This window comes from Nerophis ophidion, linkage group LG18, assembly GCF_033978795.1.
Source record: "Nerophis ophidion isolate RoL-2023_Sa linkage group LG18, RoL_Noph_v1.0, whole genome shotgun sequence".
Classification (NCBI taxonomy): domain Eukaryota; kingdom Metazoa; phylum Chordata; class Actinopteri; order Syngnathiformes; family Syngnathidae; genus Nerophis; species Nerophis ophidion.
In genome coordinates this window covers 6,431,376-6,454,777 of record NC_084628.1, presented here as the reverse complement: position 1 = coordinate 6,454,777, position 23,402 = coordinate 6,431,376, and the positions used below count along the sequence as shown (strand labels likewise).

The following is a 23,402-nucleotide window of genomic DNA, read 5'->3' as shown; positions in this document are numbered from 1 at the left end:
AACACAGCAAAATATAAACACGGAGGGTAAAAAAAACCCACCTACTATCTAATGTAACACCAAGCTTTAGAACTTTGTTGTAAAAATATAATTCCACGTCTGTCCCTGACACCCACATTTCAGGCTGGCCGCTCTGCATTATTGGCTTTATTTTAACAAAAAAATCTTAAGGTACATTAAACATATATTTCTTATTGCAAGTTTGTCCTTAAATAAAATAGTGAACATAGAAGACAACTTGTCTTTCATTAGTAAGTAAGCAAACAAAGGCTCCTAATTTAGCTGCTGACATATGCGGTAACATATTGTGTCATTTATCATTTCATTATTCTTGTCAAAATTATTAAGGACAAGTGGTAGAAAATGAATTATTCATCTACTTATTAATTTACTGTTAATATCTGCTTATTTTTTCTTTTAACTGATGTGGTTACGGGGGGAGATGACGGCAAAGACACCAGGGGGCAGTAATGTATAGATATTTATTCTATGTATAGTCAATATACATATAATAATACTAAACAATACCTGATTGAATGTTCAAACCTTATGACAGACTGCCTTAAACTAAATGGAATTTTACATGTTTTTACTGAAGGGGGCACCCAGAATGTACATGAAAATAACGAATGTGGGATTTACAATATTAACTATGAACAATGAAACACTGAATATTGACAACATATGAATGTCACACACCCTCTCGGACGACATATTTTACAATCAAGCGAAACGCAACAAAAATGCAACAAACACCGCAAAATATGAACACGGAGGGTAAAAAAAAAAAACACCTACTATCTAATGTAATAATAAGCTTTAGAACTTTGTTGTAAAAATCTCATTCTACGTCTGTCCCTGACACCCGCGTTTCAGGCTGGCTCTGTGGAAACGCTCCCCACCCACACTGCTTGGTACCTCATCTGAGCTGCTGTTATGTAGATTAATTAGTATTAGGATTGTCCCGATCCGATATTTGGATCGGATCGGCCGCCGATATTTGCCCAAAAATGCGTATCGGCGAGGCATGGGAAAATGCCGATCCAGATCCAGTTTATTTTTTTTTCAAATCCGGTCCGTGTTTGCCAACGCACCGATTTAAATAAAACATTCCACTTTTCTACTGCTCCCTAATTTCCGTTCCGCATTTTCCAGCAAACCTTCCACACATCCACAGGTGTGTGTTCTACCCGTTAACCATGTGAATTAAAAGTTACCAGTAAAAATGTCAGGTGTGTGGGATTATTTTACCCTACAAAACGAAAAAGATGAAGAGGTGGAGTGCAAAACATGCCACAATGAAGTCAAGCGTGGTGGTTAAGTTGTAGACATTTTAATGACTCTTGAGAGTGAGGGGCTTTTTAGCACAGCCTCACTCATCATAGATGAACACAGAAGCAGGCTGACACCTGAGCATCTTGAAGTGCTCGTCTTTGTTAGAAAGAATCTCCCCATTACGCTCGGACTTCAATTGTTTAACCCCCTGACTGGGGCAAACAATTTTTTTTTTTTTAAGTTTACACCTGTTCAGGAGCAAGTATTGATGCTGAGTTACAGACATTTTATCCCACTCAGGTTGTTTGTGTGTTTTGCTTTAGTTAATAATGTATACAGCATTATTTGCACTTTATACTGTTTACTTTTTTACTGTTTAATGATGCCATTTCTGTTTGTCATGTATAATTTTTTCTATTTTGTGTTTATCCGTGAATACCAACCATTGTGTATTATTCAAACTCACCTAATTCAGCTGGCTAGTTGTTATCAAGAGTACTAAAACCCTTTTCAACATGAATCTGACAACTAAGTAGGCTAAATAACTTTAAACTTTGATACATGCTGGGATCGGCCAGTATCCGTATCACATCGGAAGTGCAAAAACAATATCGGTATCGGATCGGAAGTGCAAATACCTGGATCGGTACATCCCTAATTAGTATATCATGCAAAAGCGCAGATTCCAACAATTGAAATACTTTGTATAGCTCAAGACTAACAGACGGACAGGTTAGGATTTCAGTACATTTTGTTTCATATTGCTGCTCTTAGCTCAATGAATTAACATGTAACAATTGTTTAAAGGACTACTGAAATGAGATTTTCTTATTTAAACGGGGCTAGCAGGTCCATTCTATGTGTCATACTTGATCATTTCGCGATATTGCCATATTTTTGCTGAAAGGATTTAGTAGAGAACATTGACAATAAAGTTCGCAACTTTTGGTGCTGATAAAAAAGCCTTGCAGACGATGACATCACAAGGGTGAGGGCTCCTCACATCCTCACATTGTTTTTAATGGGAGCCTCCAGCAGCAAGAGCTATTCGGACCGAGAAAACAACAATTTCCCCATTAATTTGAGCGAGGATGAAAGATTTGTGGATGATGATATTGATAGCGAAGGACTAAAAAAAAAAAAAATAAAGTAAAAAAAAAAAAAAAAAGGCGATTGCATTGGGATGGATTCAGATGTTTTTTGACACATTTACTAGGATAATTCTGGGAAATCCTTTATCCAATCCAATCCACTTTATTTATATAGCACATTCAAACAACAATAACGTTTCCAAATTGCTGCACAGCCATGTTAAAAACAATATTTAAAAAACAATATTATGCTCCACCAATGACTGAATAAAAACAAAAAATAAATAAATATAAAACCAATAAAAACAATAGAAAAACAAATATGATTAAAAACTATTTTAAAGGGTAAGATCAATTAAAACAGTAAAATAGAAATCAAAGTGTATAAAAAACACAGAGGACAACAGAGGACCACACAACTCACGTAGTGTTAAAAGCCAAAGAATAAAAGTGGGTCTTAAGACGAATTCTTATTGGTTGATGTGTATGTGACGATTGCTGACATTTTCTCCGTCTCTTCCGCGAATGAGATAAATAATATTTGACATTTTACGGTAATGTGTTAATAATTTGACACATAAATCGCTCCGGATTATAAATCGCACCCCCCGGCCAAACTATGAAAAAAAATGTAATCTTTCTATTGTGTTGCTAGTGTTTTAGTGAGAGTAAATAGTACCTGATAGTCGGAGGGGTGTGTCCACGGGTTTCTTGAGGCCAGTGTCTGAGGGAAGTCACGGCAGGTACAAGGGCGGCGCAAACTCCACAGATCTCCGGTAAGAGGCGACTTTTTAACACAATTTTCTCACCAAAACCCGCCGGTTAGATTAGAATAGATTAGATTAGATAGTACTTTATTTATTCCGTCAGGAGAGTTCCTTCAGGAAAATTACAATTTTCAGCACAATCCCATTCAAGATCAGACAAACATTACAGGGAGACAGAACAGGATCGCTGACGGGTCTGCCGGCTTCCAGCGCCCCTTACAAAAAAGATGACATACAGGTAAACAAGGGGGTGGGGGGGAGAGACGGGAGAAAAAAAAAAAAGAAAAATAAAATAAAATTTAAAAAATCGGTCTTAGCCTAGGCCCCAGAGTGGGGGTGCAGACTGAGGCCAAGGGAAAAAAACAACAACTCACAGCCATAGTATCAATCAATCAATGTTTACTTATATAGCCCTAAATCACTAGTGTCTCAAAGGGCTGCACAAACCACCACGACATCCTCGGTAGGCCCACATAAGGGCAAGGAAAACTCACACCCAGTGGGACATCGGTGACAATGATGACTATGAGAACCTTGGAGAGGAGAAAAGCAATGGATGTCGAGCGGGTCTAACATGATACTGTGAAAGTTCAATCCATAATGGATCCAACACAGTCGCGAGAGTCCAGTCCAAAGCGGATCCAACACAGCAGCGAGAGTCCCGTTCACAGCGGAGCCAGCAGGAAACCATCCCAAGCGGAGGCAGATCAGCATCGCAGAGATGTCCCCAGCCGATACACAGGCAAGCAGTACATGGCCACCGGATCGGACCGGACCCCCTCCACAAGGGAGAGTGGGACATAGAAGAAAAAGAAAAGAAACGGCAGATCAACTGGTCTAAAAAGGGAGTCTATTTAAAGGCTAGAGTATACAAAAGAGTTTTAAGGTGAGAGTTAAATGCTTCTACTGGGTACACATCCCTCTTCCATGTGTGTAAGAGGGAAACATCAAAGAACACAGAGGACATTAAAGACATTAAAGCAGCAGATACAAGCAGACACTTCTACATACAGCTATGAATAAAAAATAAAATAAACATATACACTGTGGTGGCCTCTGCGGTGTTCCACGCCATCGTCTGCATGGCCAGAGTGACAAGTGGGCGGGAACCACGTTCGCTTGACCGCTCTGATCCATAGTAAAGCTTCACCTCCGGGAATTTTAAACAAGGAATCACCGTGTGTTTGTGTGGCTAAAGGCTAAAGCTTCCCAACTCTGTCTTTCTACTTCGACTTCTCCATTACTAATTGAACAAATTGCAAAAGATTCAGCAACACAGATGTCCAGAATACTGTGTAATTTGCGCGATGAAAAGAGACGACTTTTAGCCGCTAATGGTGCTACGCTATTACGTCCTCTACAGTCCGTGATGTCACAAGCACGCGTCATCATTCCGCGACGTTTTCAACAAGAATTTAAAATTGCAATTTAGTAAACTAAAGCGGCCGTATTGGCATGTGTTGCAATGTTAATATTTCATCATTGATGTATAAACTATCAGACTGCGTGGTCGGTAGTAGTGGGTTTCAGTAGGCCTTTAACCCTCGCAAGAGGTCAGCGCTCCTCCCTTTACTCACCATCGTCCCCTCATGTCTCCTCCTCAGTGCTGAGGAAAGGCCAGGTGGTGACGGGCTACTACCGTTGGCTCCAGAAGAGAGGAGGCTACCTGTGGATTCAGTCCACAGCCACTGTGTCCATAAACCACAAAGCCCCCCACGAGCGCAACGTCATCTGGGTCAACTACGTCCTCAGGTCAGTTCTGGAATGATTGAAGGAAGAAAAAAAAAAAAAAAATGAGGTATGCAGGCACCAAACTGTGTTCTGAGAGGCTTTGAAGGCAGGGATGATGAAATAAGAGGTGGACTCACACCACCTGTTAAATGTTTGTGACATGAAAGAAAAATGCTTCATCTTGGAACATTATGCTTGGTGGTTGCTGACGGATATTTATTATTATAAACTATTATACTCACTGGTCACAAAAGCATGTACACCCGCCAAACAAACACAATAATAAACACTCAAACTGCACTAGTACAGTTGTGATCAAAATTATTCAAACCCCACACAATTTTGGTGTTTTAGCAAGTAGGACATTTATTCCGTATTTTGTTTATAGTCATATCAAATAAAGATGTGTCAAATAGACAAATGCAACTTGAATTCCAACATATTTTGTAACATACCAAACAGTGTCATTTCTCTTAATATCTCATTGACAAAATTATTCAACTTCTTGAAGATCATAACTTTTAAGAACAGAATTTGAATAAGGTCTTTTCAATCAGGTGTTGAAAACACCTGTAGATGTGATTAGAACCATGACGAGCAACAATTAAACTGATTTGAAAAAGACTGCTTCTTGTAGATGGTCAATGGTGTATTTGCAACATGGTGAAGTCCAGGGAGTGGTCAAAGAAGTCAAGAGAGAAAAGACAAATGCGACTTGAATTACATTATATTTTGTAACATACCAAACAGTGTCATTTCTCTTAATATCTCATTGACAAAATGATTCAACCCCTTGAAGATCATAACTCTTAAGAACAGAATTTGAATAAGATCTTTTCAATCAGGTGTTGAAAACACCTGTAGATGTGATTAGAACCATAACGAGCAACAATTAAACTGATTTGAAAAAGACTGTGTCGCTCAGCTTCTTGTAGATGGTCAATGGTGTATTTGCAACATGGTGAAGTCCAGGGAGTGGTCAAAGAAGTCAAGAGAGGAGGTAATTTCTCTTCATAAGAAAATAGCAAAGACATTACACATTCCAAGAGACACAGTTGGGAGCATAATTTGCAAGTTTAAAGCTAAAGGCACAGTGGAAACACTACCTGGGCGTGGTAGAAAGAGGATGCTGTGTGCGTACAGTGGTGAAAAAAACCCCCGGGTAACAGCTGAGGAACTACAACAGGACATTGCAGAGGGGGGAACGCAGGTTTCGTCCCAGACAATACGAGATGAAGGCCTCCATGCCAGAACTCCCAGGCGCACCCCACTTCCGACTACCAGGCACAAGAAAATAGACTCCAGTATGCCAAAAAATCATCTGGACTAACCCCAAAGGTTTTGGGAAACTGTTCTATGGAGTGATGAGACGAAACTGGAACTCTTTGGGCCTATGAATCAACGTTATGTCTGGAGGAGAAAAAATGAAGCTTGCCTACTGTTAAGCATGGTGGGGGGTCAATCATGCTCTGGGGCTGTTTCTCTGCCTCAGGTACCGGGAATCTCCAGCGCGTTCAAGGCATTATGAATTCTATTTCCTACCAGGAGGCAAAAACTCGGACATGGGAAGAGTTCGGGGAAGCCATGGAAAACGACTTCCGGACGGCTTCGAAGCGATTCTGGACCACCATACGCCGCCTCAGGAAGGGGAAGCAGTGCACTATCAACACCGTGTATGGTGCGGATGGTGTTCTGCTGACTTCGACTGCGGATGTTGTGGATCGGTGGAGGGAACACTTCGAAGACCTCCTCAATCCCACCAACACGTCTTCCTTTGAGGAAGCGGTGCCTGGGGAATCTGTGGTGGACTCTCCTATTTCTGGGGCTGAGGTCGCTGAGGTAGTTAAAAAGCTCCTCGGCGGAAAGGCCCCGGGGGTGGATGAGATCCGCCCGGAGTTCCTTAAGGCTCTGGATGCTGTGGGGCTGTCTTGGTTGACAAGACTCTGCAGCATCGCGTGGACATCGGGGGCGGTACCTCTGGATTGGCAGACCGGGGTGGTGGTCCCTCTCTTTAAGAAGGGGGACCGGAGGGTGTGTTCCAACTATCGTGGCATCACACTCCTCAGCCTTCCCGGTAAGGTTTATTCAGGTGTACTGGAGAGGAGGCTTCGCCGGATAGTCGAACCTCGGATTCAGGAGGAACAGTGTGGTTTTCGTCCTGGTCGTGGGACTGTGGACCAGCTCTATACTCTCGGCAGGGTTCTTGAGGGTGCATGGGAGTTTGCCCAACCAGTCTACATGTGCTTTGTGGACTTGGAGAAGGCATTCGACCGTGTCCCTCGGGAAGTCCTGTGGGGAGTGCTCAGAGAGTATGGGGTCCCGGACTGTCTTATTGTGGCGGTCCACTCCCTGTACGATCAGTGCCAGAGCTTGGTCCGCATTGCCGGCAGTAAGTCGGACACGTTTCCAGTGAGGGTTGGACTCCGCCAAGGCTGTCCTTTGTCACCGATTCTGTTCATAACTTTTATGGACAGAATTTCTAGGCGCAGCCAAGGCGTTGAGGGGTTCCGGTTTGGTGGCCACAGGATTAGGTCTCTGCTTTTTGCAGATGATGTGGTCCTGATGGCTTCATCTGACCGGGATCTTCAGCTCTCACTGGATCGGTTCGCAGCCGAGTGTGAAGCGACCGGAATGAGAATCAGCACCTCCGAGTCAGAGTCCATGGTTCTCGCCCGGAAAAGGGTGGAGTGCCATCTCCGGGTTGGGGAGGACACCCTGCCCCAAGTGGAGGAGTTCAAGTACCTAGGAGTCTTGTTCACGAGTGAGGGAAGAGTGGATCGTGAGTGCAAATTTATTTCTGTCTTATTTGAAGTAGTATTGAGATGATATATCCATCTAATTCAGACCTGGGCACGGTATAGCTCGGTTGGTAGAGTGGCCGTGCCAGCAACTTGAGGGTTCCAGTTCGATCCCCGCTTCTGCCAACCTGGTCACTGCCGTTGTATCCTTGGGCAAGACACTTTACCCACCTGCTCCCAGTGCCACCCACACTGGTTTAAATGTAACTTAGATATTGGGGTTCACTATGTAACGCGCTTTGAGTTACTAGAGAAAAGCGCTATATAAATATAATTCACTTCACTTCATATGCGGCCCGTTAAGCTTTTCAATCTGGCCCGCCGGACATTCCTTAATTATTTTTTTAGATCTTTAAATGGAAATTGTAGCTGACAATATGATATACAGTCATGTTTTCTAATGACCGTAAGTCTTCAATTATACAAAGTATTTCAACGCTTGGAATCTGCGCTTATGGATGATATACCAGTTGCTATGGTCGTCTAATTAGTTACTATGGTCGTCTAATTAGTTACTATGGTCATCTAATTAGTTACTATGGTCGTCTAATTAGTTACTATGGTCATCTATTTAGTTACTATGGGCATCTAATTAGTTACTATGGGCATCTAATTAGTTACTATGGGCATCTAATTAGTCACTATGGGCATCTAATTAGTTGCTATGGTCATCTAATTAGTTACTATGGGCATCTAAGTAGTTACTATGGTCGTCTAATTAGTTACTATGGGTATCTAATTAGTTACTATGGGCATCTAATTAGTTACTATGGGCATCTAATTAGTTACTATGGGCATCTAATTAGTTACTATGGGTATCTAATTAGTTACTATGGTCGTCTAATTAGTTACTATGGGTATCTAATTAGTTACTATGGTCGTCTAATTAGTTACTATGGGTATCTAATTAGTTACTATGGTCGTCTAATTAGTTACTATGGGCATCTAATTAGTTACTATGGGCATCTAATTAGTTACTATGGGTATCTAATTAGTTACTATGGTCGTCTAATTAGTTACTATGGGCATCTAATTAGTTACTATGGGCATCTAATTAGTTACTATGGGCATCTAATTAGTTACTATGGGCATCTAATTAGTTACTATGGGCATCTAATTAGTTACTATGGGTATCTAATTAGTTACTATGGTCATCTAATTAGTTACTATGGTCGTCTAATTAGTTGCTATGGTCGTCTAACTAGTTACTATGGTCATCTAATTAGTTACTATGGTCATCTAATTAGTTGCTACGGTCATCTAACTAGTTGCTATGGTCATCTAATTAGTTACCAGGGTCATCTAACTAGTTACCTAGGTCATCTAATTAGTTACTATGGGCATCTAAGTAGTTACTATGGTTGTCTAATTAGTTACTATGGGCATCTAATTAGTTACTATGGGCATCTAATTAGTTGCTATGGTCATCTAATTAGTTACTATGGTCGTCTAATTAGTTGCTATGGTCGTCTAACTAGTTACTATGGTCATCTAATTAGTTACTATGGTCATCTAATTAGTTGCTACGGTCATCTAACTAGTTGCTATGGTCATCTAATTAGTTACCAGGGTCATCTAACTAGTTACTAAGGTCATCTAATTAGTTACTATGGTCATCTAATTAGTTGCTACGGTCATCTAATTAGTTGCTACGGTCATCTAATTAGTTGCTACGGTCATCTAATTATTTGCTACGGTCATCTAACTAGTTACTATGGTCATCTAATTAGTTACTAGGGTCATCTAATTAGTTGCTATGGTCATCTAATTAGTTACTATGGTCGTCTAATTAGTTGCTATGGTCATCTAATTAGTTGCTATGGTCATCTAATTTGTTGCTATGGTCATCTAATTTGTTGCTACGGTCATCTAATTAGTTGCTACGGTCATCTAACTAGTTACTATGGTCATCTAATTAGTTACTATGGTCATCTAACTAGTTACTATGGTCATCTAATTAGTTACTAGGGTCATCTAATTAGTTGCTACGGTCATCTAATTAGTTGCTATGGTCATCTAATTAGTTACTATGGTCATCTAATTAGTTACTATGGTCATCTAACTAGTTACTATGGTCATCTAATTAGTTACTAGGGTCATCTAATTAGTTGCTACGGTCATCTAATTAGTTACTATGGTCATCTAATTAGTTACTATGGTCATCTAATTAGTTACTATGGTCGTCTAATTAGTTACTATGGTCATCTAATTAGTTACTATGGGCATCTAATTAGTTACCATGGGCATCTAATTAGTTACCATGGGCATCTAATTAGTTACTATGGGCATCTAATTAGTTACTATGGGCATCTAATTAGTCACTATGGGCATCTAATTAGTTGCTATGGTCATCTAATTAGTTACTATGGGCATCTAAGTAGTTACTATGGTCGTCTAATTAGTTACTATGGGCATCTAATTAGTTACTATGGGCATCTACTTAGTTGCTATGGTCATCTAATTAGTTACTATGGTCGTCTAATTAGTTACTATGGTCATCTAAGTAGTTACTATGGGCATCTAATTAGTTGCTATGGTCATCTAATTAGTTACTATGGTCGTCTAATTAGTTACTATGGTCGTCTAACTAGTTACTATGGTCATCTAATTAGTTACTATGGGCATCTAATTAGTTGCTATGGTCATCTAATTAGTTACTATGGTCGTCTAATTAGTTACTATGGTCGTCTAACTAGTTACTATGGTCATCTAATTAGTTACTATGGGCATCTAATTAGTTACTATGGGCATCTAATTAGTTGCTATGGTCATCTAATTAGTTACTATGGTCGTCTAATTAGTTACTATGGTCGTCTAACTAGTTACTATGGTCATCTAATTAGTTACTATGGTCATCTAATTAGTTGCTACGGTCATCTAACTAGTTGCTATGGTCATCTAATTAGTTACTATGGTCATCTAATTAGTTGCTACGGTCATCTAATTTGTTGCTACGGTCATCTAATTAGTTGCTACGGTCATCTAATTATTTGCTACGGTCATCTAACTAGTTACTATGGTCATCTAATTAGTTACTAGGGTCATCTAACTAGTTACTATGGTCATCTAATTAGTTACTAGGGTCATCTAATTAGTTGCTATGGTCATCTAATTAGTTACTATGGCCGTCTAATTAGTTGCTATGGTCATCTAATTAGTTGCTATGGTCATCTAATTTGTTGCTACGGTCATCTAATTTGTTGCTACGGTCATCTAATTAGTTGCTACGGTCATCTAACTAGTTACTATGGTCATCTAATTAGTTACTATGGTCATCTAACTAGTTACTATGGTCATCTAATTAGTTACTAGGGTCATCTAATTAGTTGCTATGGTCATCTAATTAGTTGCTACGGTCATCTAATTAGTTGCTACGGTCATCTAATTAGTTACTATGGTCATCTAATTAGTTACTATGGTCATCTAATTAGTTACTATGGTCATTTAATTAGTTGCTACGGTCATCTAACTAGTTACTATGGTCATCTAATTAGTTACTATGGTCATCTAATTAGTTACTATGGTCATCTAACTAGTTACTATGGTCATCTAATTAGTTACTATGGTCATCTAATTAGTTACTTGGGTCATCTAATTAGTTGCTATGGTCATCTAATTAGTTGCTATGGTCATCTAATTAGTTACTATGGTCATCTAATTAGTTACTAGGGTCATTTAATTAATTGCTATGGTCATCTAACTAGTTACTATGGTCATCTAATTAGTTACTATGGTCATCTAACTAGTTACTAGGGTCATCTAACTAGTTACTATGGTCATCTAATTAGTTGGTACGGTCATCTAATTAGTTGCTACGGTCATTTAATTAGTTACTATGGTCATCTAATTAGTTACTATGGTCATCTAATTAGTTACTAGGGTCATCTAATTAGTTACTAGGGTCATCTAACTAGTTACTATGGTCATCTAATTAGTTGGTACGGTCATCTAATTAGTTGCTACGGTCATTTAATTAGTTACTATGGTCATCTAATTAGTTACTATGGTCATCTAATTAGTTACTAGGGTCATCTAACTAGTTACTATGGTCATCTAATTAGTTACTATGGTCATCTAATTAGTTACTATGGTCATCTAATTAGTTACTATGGTCATCTAATTAGTTACTATGGTCATCTAATTAGTTGGTACGGTCATCTAATTAGTTGCTACGGTCATTTAATTAGTTACTATGGTCATTTAATTAGTTACTATGGTCATCTAATTAGTTACTATGGTCATCTAATTAGTTACTAGGGTCATCTAACTAGTTACTATGGTCATCTAATTAGTTGGTACGGTCATCTAATTAGTTGCTATGGTCATCTAACTAGTTACTAGGGTCATCCAACTAGTTACTATGGTCATCTAATTAGTTGGTACGGTCATCTAATTAGTTGCTACGGTCATTTAATTAGTTACTATGGTCATCTAATTAGTTACTATGGTCATCTAATTAGTTACTAGGGTCATTTAATTAATTGCTACGGTCATCTAACTAGTTACTATGGTCATCTAATTAGTTACTATGGTCATCTAATTAGTTACTAGGGTCATCTAACTAGTTACTATGGTCATCTAATTAGTTACTATGGTCATCTAATTAGTTACTATGGTCATCTAATTAGTTTGTACGGTCATCTAATTAGTTGCTACGGTCATTTAATTAGTTACTATGGTCATTTAATTAGTTACTATGGTCATCTAATTAGTTACTATGGTCATCTAATTAGTTACTAGGGTCATCTAACTAGTTACTATGGTCATCTAATTAGTTGGTACGGTCATCTAATTAGTTGCTATGGTCATCTAACTAGTTACTAGGGTCATCCAACTAGTTACTATGGTCATCTAATTAGTTGGTACGGTCATCTAATTAGTTGCTACGGTCATTTAATTAGTTACTATGGTCATTTAATTAGTTACTATGGTCATCTAATTAGTTACTATGGTCATCTAATTAGTTACTAGGGTCATCTAACTAGTTACTATGGTCATCTAATTAGTTGGTACGGTCATCTAATTAGTTGCTATGGTCATCTAACTAGTTACTAGGGTCATCCAACTAGTTACTATGGTCATCTAATTAGTTGGTACGGTCATCTAATTAGTTGCTACGGTCATTTAATTAGTTACTATGGTCATCTAATTAGTTACTATGGTCATCTAATTAGTTACTAGGGTCATTTAATTAATTGCTACGGTCATCTAACTAGTTACTATGGTCATCTAATTAGTTACTATGGTCATCTAACTAGTTACTAGGGTCATCCAACTAGTTACTATGGTCATCTAATTAGTTGGTACGGTCATCTAATTAGTTACTATGGTCATCTACGTCACAGCAGCTCAGACGAGGCACCAAGCAGTGTGGGCGGGGAGCGTTTCCACGGACACGGAAGGAGATTTTCACAACAAAGTTCTAAAGCTTAGTGATATATAGAATAGAATATAATAGAAAGTACTTTATTGATCCCTAGGGGAAATTCAGCAAATATCGGATGTATCAGATTTTAGGTAGGTTTATTTTGTACACTTCGCGTTCATGTTTCACCGTTTGTTGCGTTTCAATTGATTGTAAAATATGTCGATCGAAAGAGGGTGTGATGTTCATGTGTTGTCAATATTCAGTCTTTTATCCTTCATAGAAAAATGTCAAATTCCATTATGTTTCTGAAGGCGGTCTGTCATAACGTTTTTAGCATTCAATTAGGCATTATTGTGAGGTTTTGTATTAGTGTTCCTAAAAATAAATATACCGGCCCCCAGACACATTTTCTTCTTTAAATTTGGCCCCCCCGAGTCAAAATAATTGGCCATGCCTGATCTAACTCATCAAATACCCTTGCCCTATTTTTATTCAATCAAGTTTATTTTTATAGCCCTAAATCACAAGTGTCTCAAAGGGCTGCACAAACCACAAAGACATTTTCGGTAGAGCCCACATAAGGGCAAGGAAAAACTCACACCCAATGGGACGTCGGTGACAGTGACAATGATCACTATGAGAAACCTTGGAGAGGACCGCATATTTGGGCAACCCCCCCCCCCAGGGGACTGAAAAGCAATGGATGTCGAGCGGGTCTAACATGATATTGTGAAAGTCCAATCCATAGTGGATCTAACATAACCGTGAGAGTCCAGTCCAAAGTGGATCCAATATAGTAGCAATAATCCAATCCATAGTGAGCCAGCAGGAGGCGGATCAGCAGCGCAGAGATGTCCCCAACCGATACACAGGCGAGCGGTCCATCCTGGGTCCCGACTCTGGACAGCCAGTACTTCATCCATGGCCACCGGACCTGTGTTCTCCCCCCTGCCCCCCCTCCACAAGGGAGAGTGGGGTAAAGAAAAGAAGCGGCAGATCGACTGATCTAAAAAGGGGGTTTATTTAAAGGCTAGAGTATACAAATGAGTTTTAAGATGGCACTTAAATGCTTCTACTGAGGTAGCATCTCGAGCTTTTACCGGGAGGCCATTCCAGAGTACTGGAGCCTGAACGGAAGACACTCTATAGCCCGCAGACTTTTTTTGGGCTCTGGGAATCCCTAATAAGCCGGAGTCCTTTGAACGCAGATTTCTTGCCGGGACATATGGTACAATACAATCGGCAAGATAGGATGGAGCTAGACCGTGTAGTATTTTATACGTAAGTAGTAAAACCTTAAAGTCACATCTTAAGTGCACAGGAAGCCAGTGCAGGTGAGCCAGTACAGGTGTAATGTGATCAAACTTTCTTGTTCTTGTCAAAAGTCTAGCAGCCGCATTTTGTACCAACTGTAATCTTTTAATGCTAGACATGGGGAGACCCGAAAATAGTACGTTACAGTAATCGAGACGAGACGTAACAAACGCATGGATAATGATCTCAGCGTCGTTAGTGGACAAAATGGAGCGAATTTTAACGATATTACGGAGATGAAAGAAGGCCGTTTTAGTAACGCTTTTAATGTGTGACTCAAAGGAGAGAGTTGGGTCGAAGATAATACCCAGATTCTTTACCGAGTCGCCTTGTTTAATTGTTTGGTTGTCAAATGTTAGAGTTGTATTATTAAATAGAGGTCGGTGTCTAGCAGGACCGATAATCAGCATTTCCGTTTTCTTGGCATTGAGTTGCAAAAAGTTAGCGGACATCCATTGTTTAATTTCATTAAGACACGCCTCCAGCTGACTACAATCCGGCGTGTTGGTCAGCTTTAGGGGCATGTAGAGTTGGGTGTCATCAGCATAACAGTGAAAGCTAACACCGTATTTGCGTATGATGTCACCTAGCGGCAGCATGTAGATGCTGAAGAGTGGGGAACTCCTCACGTTACCTTAACGTAGTCCGAGGTCACATTGTTATGGGAGACGCACTGCATCCTGTCAGTAAGATAAGAGTTAAACCAAGACAGGGCTAAGTCTGACATACCAATTCGTGTTTTGGTATGCTCTAATAAAATATTATATATATATATATATATATATAAATATATATATATTAGGGCTGTGAATCTTTGGGTGTCCCACGATTCGATTCAATATCGATTCTTGGGGTCACAATTCGATAATATATCGATTTTTGCCGATTCGATTCTCGATTCAAAAACGATATTTTTCCCGATTTAAAAAGATTCTGTATTCATTCAATACATAGGATTTCAGCAGGATCTACCCCAGTCTGCTGACATGCTAGCAGAGTAGTAGATTTTTGTAAAAAGCTTTTATAATTGTAAAGGACAATGTTTTATCAACTGATTGCAATAATGTAAATTTGTTTTAACTATTAAACGAACCAAAAATATGACTCATTTTGTCTTTGTGAAAACATTGGACACAGTGTGTTGTCAAGCTTATGAGATGCGATGCAAGTGTAAGCCACTGTGACACTTTTTTAAAATTTTTATAAATGTCTAATGATAATGTCAATGAGGGATTTTTAATCACTGCTTTGCTGAAATTATAACTAATATTGATACTGTTGTTGATGATATTAATTTTTGTTTCACTACTTTTGGTTTGTTCTGTGTCGTGTTTGTGTCTCCTCTCAATTGCTCTGTTTATTGCAGTTCTGAGTGTTGCTGGGTCAGGTTTGGTTTTGGAATTGGATTGCATTGTTATGGTATTGCTGTGAAGTGGTTTGTTGGATTGATTAAAAAAAATATATAAATATATATATATATATTTTTTTAAATTAAAAACATAAACGATTCGATTCATATTCAAATCGATTTTTCCCACACCCCTAATATATATATATATATACATATATATATATTAGGTTGTTTATTTATATGCCTTGGTTTTGTTGTACCGTATTTTATATTGTTGTAAGGTGACCTTAATATTATATATTGTTGTGACGCCGTATGCATGTCACACAACCTTGTAAGGTTGCACGGAAAATTGTGTTGTGCATAATGGTGTATAGTTAGTCACTTTCCTTAATAATTAGTCATCAGTCAAAATAATGATGTCGTTTTCTTATTAGTCGAAGTTTACATTAGAATACAGTGGGGCATAGAGAGACAGAATGTGAAAAAAAAATCCAGGAATTCACATTGTAGGAATTTTAAATAATTTATTTGTAAATTATGGTGGAAAATAAGTATTTGATCAACCATTAAAAGCTCAAAATGGCTCAAAATCTCACGATACATGGCCCCATTCATTCTTTCCTTAACACGGATCAATCGTCCTGTCCCCTTAGCAGAAAAACAGCCCCAAAGCATGATGTTTCCACCCCCATGCTTCACAGTAGGTATGGTGTTCTTGGGATGCAACTCAGTATTCTTCTTCCTCCAAACACGACGAGTTGAGTTTATACCAAAAAGTTCTATTTTGCTTTCATCTGACCACATGACATTCTCCCAATCCTCTGCTGTTATCATCCATGTATCCATTTTGGTATAAACTCAACTCGTCGTGTTTGGAGGAAGAAGAATACTGAGTTGCATCCCAAGAACACTATACCTACTGTGAAGCATGGGGGTGGAAACATCATGCTTTGGGGCTGTTTTTCTGTTAAAGGGACAGCACGATTGATCCGTGTTAAGGAAAGAATGAATGGGGCCATGTATCGTGAGATTTGGAGCCATTTTGAGCTTTGAATGGTTGACCAAATACTTATTTTCCACCATAATTTACAAATAAATTCTGTGAATTCCTGGATTTTTTTTTCACATTCTGTCTCTCACAGTTGAAGTGTACCTATGATGAAAATGACAGACCTCTGTCATCATTTTAAATGGGAGAACTTGCACAATCGGTGGCTGACTAAATACTTTTTTTTGCCCCACTGTGTGTATTACTAATTTAAATCACACACCCCCAACTATGCAAGCTTGATCAAATATTCTGTTTTTCTTTCTGTTTCCCTTTGTTCCACACATATTTAACAACACACACACACACACACACCTACTTAAGTAGAAACAACAAAAACAGGCGGGCCAGCAGTCAGACCCAAAACAAGAGTTGGCTGAATCTCCATGCTAATTGGGCCGAGGCTATATAATTACAACAAATGGATGTCAGAATTTTGGGGGCATGAATAGTGTTTTAGTTAATTAGTGCTGTAATTACAAGAGCTCATTAACTTCTCCAACAGCCTCCTCCTTGTCACGGCACGGCTCTGCATAGGTGGGCTTGAATGTGTGTGTGTGTTTTCTGGGCTTATTTTTGTCTGTGTGTGTGTGTGTGTGTGTGTGTGTGTGTGTGTGTGTGTGTGTGTGTGTGTGTGAGAGGGGTCGGGGCAGATGTTGTTACGTGGCTGATTACACGTTGCATTCCGTTAAATGACTTTCTAAAGCATGCAGTTAAGTGCTACTAGATCATTGATGTCCACCTTTCCTCCCCACCTGTGTTCATTTTCCCTGATTTGCATCCTTCCAGCCGGACAGAGATGGCCGACACTCCTCTGGATCTGCTGCAGCTTCCAGAGAACGTCCGAGCCGAGCGACTTCGAGTGAGCTCCCCTCCCACCAACAGCTCCCCGCAGACCAGAGGTAGGATGCCGCAACATCCCATAATACCCTGCAAAACTGTAGCCAGGGCGGAATTTCCATGTTTTACTTATAACCCCAGACATGAAAGTTTCAGTATTCTTTTGACTTTTGAATAGTCTATTTTTACGACTCCAGAAAGTGGTCCGTATTGCAAAGCGTCCGAGGTGATGTGCTGATATTTAACCTTTAAGATGCACGTCTTGACAAAAACGCTGCCTTTTTGAGCCTTTTGGGCCACTGTACTTTTCTGTGAATTAGCCCAAAAATACAGCTGTACATGACCATCCAGAGTGGCTCATATAGTGTTTGTTTTGTCAGCCGATTAAAAAGTCTTTGATTAAGTTTTTTTGTTTTTCAAAAGGAAAAAACATTTATACATTTTAACTACAGCTGTCAAAAATAAGGAGTTGACTCGCATGATTAATTACTCATGTACAGTGGGGCAAAAAAGTATTTAGTCAGCCACCGGTTGTGCAAGTTCTCCCACTTAAAATGATGACAGAGGTCTGTCATTTTCATCCTAGGTACACTTCAACTGTGAGAGACAGAATGTGAAAAAAAATCCAGGAATTCACAGAATTTATTTGTAAATTATGGTGGAAAATAAGTATTTGGTCAACCATTCAAAGCTCAAAATGGCTCAAAATCTCACGATACATGGCCCCATTCATTCTTTCCTTAACACGGATCAATCGTCCTGTCCCCTTAGCAGAAAAACAGCCCCAAAGCATGATGTTTCCACCCCCATGCTTCACAGTAGGTATGGTGTTCTTGGGATACAACTCAGTATTCTTCTTCCTCCAAACACGACGAGTTGAGTTTATACCAAAAAGTTCTATTTTGCTTTCATCTGACCACATGACATTCTCCCAATCCTCTGCTGTATCATCCATGTATCCATTTTGGTATAAACTCAACCCGTCGTGTTTGGAGGAAGAAGAATACTGAGTTGTATCCCAAGAACACCATACCTACTGTAAAGCATGGGGGTGGAAACATCATGCTTTGGGGCTTTTTTTACGCTAAGGGGACAGGACGGTTGTTCCGGGTTAAGGAAAGAATGAATGGGGCCATGTATCGTGAGATTTTGAGCCAAAACCTCCTTCCATCTATGAGAGCTTTGATTGCTTGACCAAATACTTATTTTCCACCATAATTTACAAATAAATTATTTAAAATTCCTACAATGTGAACTCCTGGATTTTTTTTTCACATTCTGTCTCTCACAGTTGAAGTGTACCTATGATGAAAATTACAGACCTCCGTCATCATTTTAAGTGGGAGAACTTGCACAATCGGTGGCTGACTAAATATTTTTTTCCCCCACTCTATATACAAAGATTAATCACACCGTTTATTTGGACCTTACATGCTCCGTACCTTAACCGCGGACGGACTTAAAATAAACAATGAGCAAATAAAATAGGGGCATTCAAATAAAACATTTTAAAAAATGATCATGAAAATAAAATTGCATTTGTGTCAAAATATTGTCTCTTTTAAATTTTGCAAGCGAGTAATTATTAATCATGATTAATCCATATTCAGATGTGCGATTAATATGATTTTTTAAAAATATATATTATTTGACAGCACTAAGTGTAACCTTTTGGGGACATTTGTTTTTAATTGTTATGTTAATCATAACAGTTTTTAAATGGCATACAACAATTTGTATTCCTATTTTTTTTTTCTCAACTTTCTAAGTAATCTTCAGTCCTAAACAAAAATATCAAAGATGTAATGTTTTTACTTTTCATTTTGAAGGCCTTTTGATACTTACTTCTATAGTGTTTTGTATATTGTACAGGATTGCTTGTTATATTTATTGGATAGTAGTCTGTTTATTTCAATTTTTAGTTTTTCCTTTGTTACCTTTTGTTATTTATTCTACCCCATATTTATTCCCACTACCGCACCTTAAATTGGAGTCTTTAATCTCGTTATATGCAAATATTATGACAATGAAGTCTATTCTATTTTTATTCTATTGATCGGATAATGTCACAGGCAAATGAGTAAAATACATTTATGCTAATTAACAGCTGTAACATCATTTTTACAAAAGACCTATAAAGGGTTAGAAAACAAACATTCCATGTTTGGTGTTTTTGTTTAGTTGCTAAAGAGATTTTAGCAAAAAAAAGTTAACCAGTGTGAAAGAATTACACATTGCAATTTCAAAAATGAACAATACAAAATGTTGGAAAAAAAAAACATGTAAAATGATGAAGTAACGTAACAAGAATGATGGCCAAAAAACAGCAAAAATGTGCTGAAAGGACAAAAAAGTGTACATTGCGGGTTAAGACAAATATGTGAACTTTAGTATTTTATTTTTACAATCTTCTTACCAGTAAATAGATCAGAGTAAACAATTCAGTTAAATTAACTCCCTAAGGAAAATTTACAAAAACAAAAAACTGGATTTTATTTTGTTTGAAATATTAGTAATTATGATTTTCTCACGTTATTTGTTTATTTGATTATTTTTTTAATACCGAGCATGGCATTTTAATTGCCATATTTCCATGAATTGCCGCCGGGGCGCTAATTAATTTAAAACCTCTTCTCACTCCTGCGCTTACCAAAGGCATGCGGTAAAAGTAAGCATGCGCTAATTATTTTAAAACCTCTCCTCACTCCTGCGCTTACCGAAGGCATGCGGTAAAAGTAAGCATGCGCTAATTATTTTAAAACCTCTTCTCACTCCTGCGCTTACCGAAGGCATGCGGTAAAAGTAAGCATGCGCTAATTATTTTAAAACCTCTCCTCACTCCTGCGCTTACCGAAGGCATGCGGTAAAAGTAAGCATGCGCTAATTATTTTAAAACCTCTTCTCACTCCTGCGCTTACCGAAGGCATGCGGTAAAAGTAAGCATGCGCTAATTATTTTAAAACCTCTCCTCACTCCTGCGCTTACCAAAGGCATGCGGTAAAAGTTAGCATGCGCTAATTCTTTTAAAACCTCTTCTCACTCCTGCGCTTACCAAAGGCATGCGGTAAAAGTAAGCATGCGCTAATTATTTTAAAACCTCTCCTCACTCCTGCACTTACCAAAGGCATGCAGTAAAAATTTGAGTTTGATGTAAGCTTGGACCTTAAATCCTACTGAATAGCTCTTAATCTTCTTCCCTTTATGCGATTTTAAATTACCGGTATTGAAATCAGCCCCGTCCATTTTGAAAATGATGACAGGGGAAGTGTCACTCGTGACGTCACGAGTTTTACCAGGCGGTAATACTAAGCATGCGCTAATCATTTTGCGAAGCGAGTTTGACCCGGCAGTAATTCAAGTCAGGTGCATACTATATGCCCTGCGGCAATTCAGGGAAATACGGTTTGTTTTGTTTATTCTGTATTTAGTGTTTTTTTCCTTATCTTTTTGCATTTTTGGTGTTTATTAAAAATCAGTAAATTAATCAAATTCTTAAGAAAGGCAGCGTGTGGCTAAGTTCTATTGTTTTGGACCCTCTTAAAGTTTCCCCTTTGATAGTTGGCATTGAGTTTTACCAGAGTTGAAATTGTCAATTGGTGTGTTTGGGCGTCAATCCGCTTGAAGACAACACACACACACACACACACACACACACACACCACACACCTGTCGGTCCATGCTAACCAGAAGCGGAACATCCCCAATTTTCGGGGTGCACGAGGACAATAAACCTTGATCCTTCCTCCTCAGGCTCGCAGCCGGCAAAGAGCTCAGTGGGGAAGAGCGACCCCGACACGAAGGGCAGAGAGAAGTTCCTCAGCGCCGCCGTGCAGTCAGACAACAGGAGGAAGCGCCCGCTGAGGCCGGAGCGTGACGGCGCCCCCCCTGAGAGCCGCCGCAGGCTGGAAGAGCTCCGGCACGCCGAGGAGAGCGTGTCGGCGTCTTCGGACCTGGCCAGCGAGAGCGAGGGGGAGGAGGAGGAGGAGGAGGAGGAGGATGAAGCGGAATGGCAGCAGGGGGGGGACGGTGACAAATTGAAACAAGAAGCCGGGGGAGGGAAGCGGGACGCCCCGACGAGAGGAGGGCGGGTGCACAACGGGCGAGCTGTGATTCAGCAGCTAAAAAGCGTCGTGACCCCCTCCCCCGGCCCCAGCATCAAGACTGAACACGAAGCCCTGGCCTCTGGGGGGCGCTGGGGGTCACACAGCAGCCACCCCCAACCCTCTCACGCACACACCCCCTCCAGCAGCCTTAACGGCGACAGCCCCACCACCCCGGTACCCGACTCCTCGTCCAGCAGCGACGCCCCACCCAAGGGCTTGTTCACCCCGCCCTCCCCGGCTCTGTCCCCGGTCATGTCCGCCGTGTCCTCCCCGCTGCCTCGCGAGGAGAGGTCCGTGCCAGGGGTGGTCAGTCGGGGGGGCGGGGGCGGGGGCGGGCCAGGCGGGAGCCCTGACTTCGAGCTCCTCCAGAGACTGGCTGCTGGGGGCGCGGCAGGGCGGGTGCTCTTCCACCCCCTCGCCCTCGGCCCCCAGGGCCCCCAGAGCCTGTACGCCCCCAGCACCATCCGCTACGCCCCCCCGGAGCTCCCCCCCTCCCATCACCACGGGGACGGCCTTCAGCTGCGCTCGGACCACCACAAGGGGCCCCCGCCCGCCTTCTTTCCTCATCTGCAGCGACTCGCCGGCCTGCCGCCCTTCAGCGGCTTCTCCCCATCGGACAGCCCCTTCTCCTCCGGCCTGTCCTTCTGTATGAACGGACTGAGGGGGGCCGCGGGCCCCGAGGAGGACTGAGAGGCGATGACAAAGACGTTAAAAAGCGGCGGGGACATTAAGCCTCGGAGGATGTCACTAATTGGACTTGAACAAGTGGGATGTAACACGCGTGACAAGTTGACGGGAACTCTCGGACACACAAAAAAAAAAAAAAAAAAAAAATCCCGGACCACATTTGACGGGACCTCCCTCAAGACTTTCCGAGAAAATAACGAAATGCGTGTCTTTGGACGGACGACTTCAGTGTTTCTTCCAGTCAGAGAAGCCATATTGTACATAGACGACAACCATGAAGACCCTCAGCTCACATAGCAACCCCCCCCCCCCCTCCCCCCTCCGCCCCCCTCAAGCCTCGCCACAATTAACACAATTAACATCAGTAGAGGACGAAGAAAAAAAAAAAAAAAAAAGATGACGGACGCTTGTAGGAATGAGTTTTTATACATTGCAGTATTATACCTCCAAGTCCGAGTCCATGGTTCTCGCCCGGAAAAGGGTGGAGTGCCATCTCCGGGTTGGGGAGGAGACCCTGCCCCAAGTGGAGGAGTTCAAGTACCTAGGAGTCTTGTTCACGAGTGAGGGAAGAGTGGATCGTGAGATCGACAGGCGGATCGGTGCGGCGTCTTCAGTAATGCGGACGTTGTACCGATCCGTTGTGGTGAAGAAGGAGCTGAGCCGGAAGGCAAAGCTCTCAATTTACCGGTCGATCTACGTTCCCATCCTCACCTATGGTCATGAGCTTTGGGTCATGACCGAAAGGATAAGATCACGGGTACAAGCGGCCGAAATGAGTTTGGGTCTCTCCCTTAGAGATATCTGCCATCCGGGAGGAACTCAAAGTAAAGCCGCTGCTCCTTCACATCGAGAGGAGCCAGATGAGGTGGTTCGGGCATCTGGTCAGGATGCCACCCGAACGCCTCCCTAGGGAGGTGTTTAGGGCACGTCCAACCGGTAGGAGGCCACGGGGAAGACCCAGTACACGTTGGGAAGACTATGTCTCCCGGCTGGCCTGGGAACGCCTCGGGATCCCCCAAGGAAGAG

At 40.7% G+C, this 23,402-nt stretch overlaps 1 protein-coding gene across 1 annotated transcript in view; it reads left to right on the top strand.

Annotated features, from left to right (window-relative positions):
- The window catches only part of npas1 (neuronal PAS domain protein 1), a 402,493-nt gene extending 379,340 nt beyond the window's left edge, over nucleotides 1-23,153 (top strand). The window contains 3 exon segments of the mRNA XM_061878625.1: nucleotides 4,738-4,885; nucleotides 17,536-17,648; nucleotides 21,337-23,153. Of these exon segments, the coding sequence (XP_061734609.1) occupies nucleotides 4,738-4,885; nucleotides 17,536-17,648; nucleotides 21,337-22,379 (1,304 nt within the window). The 3' untranslated portion in view covers nucleotides 22,380-23,153.
- The last annotated feature ends 249 nt before the right edge of the window (nucleotides 23,154-23,402 follow it).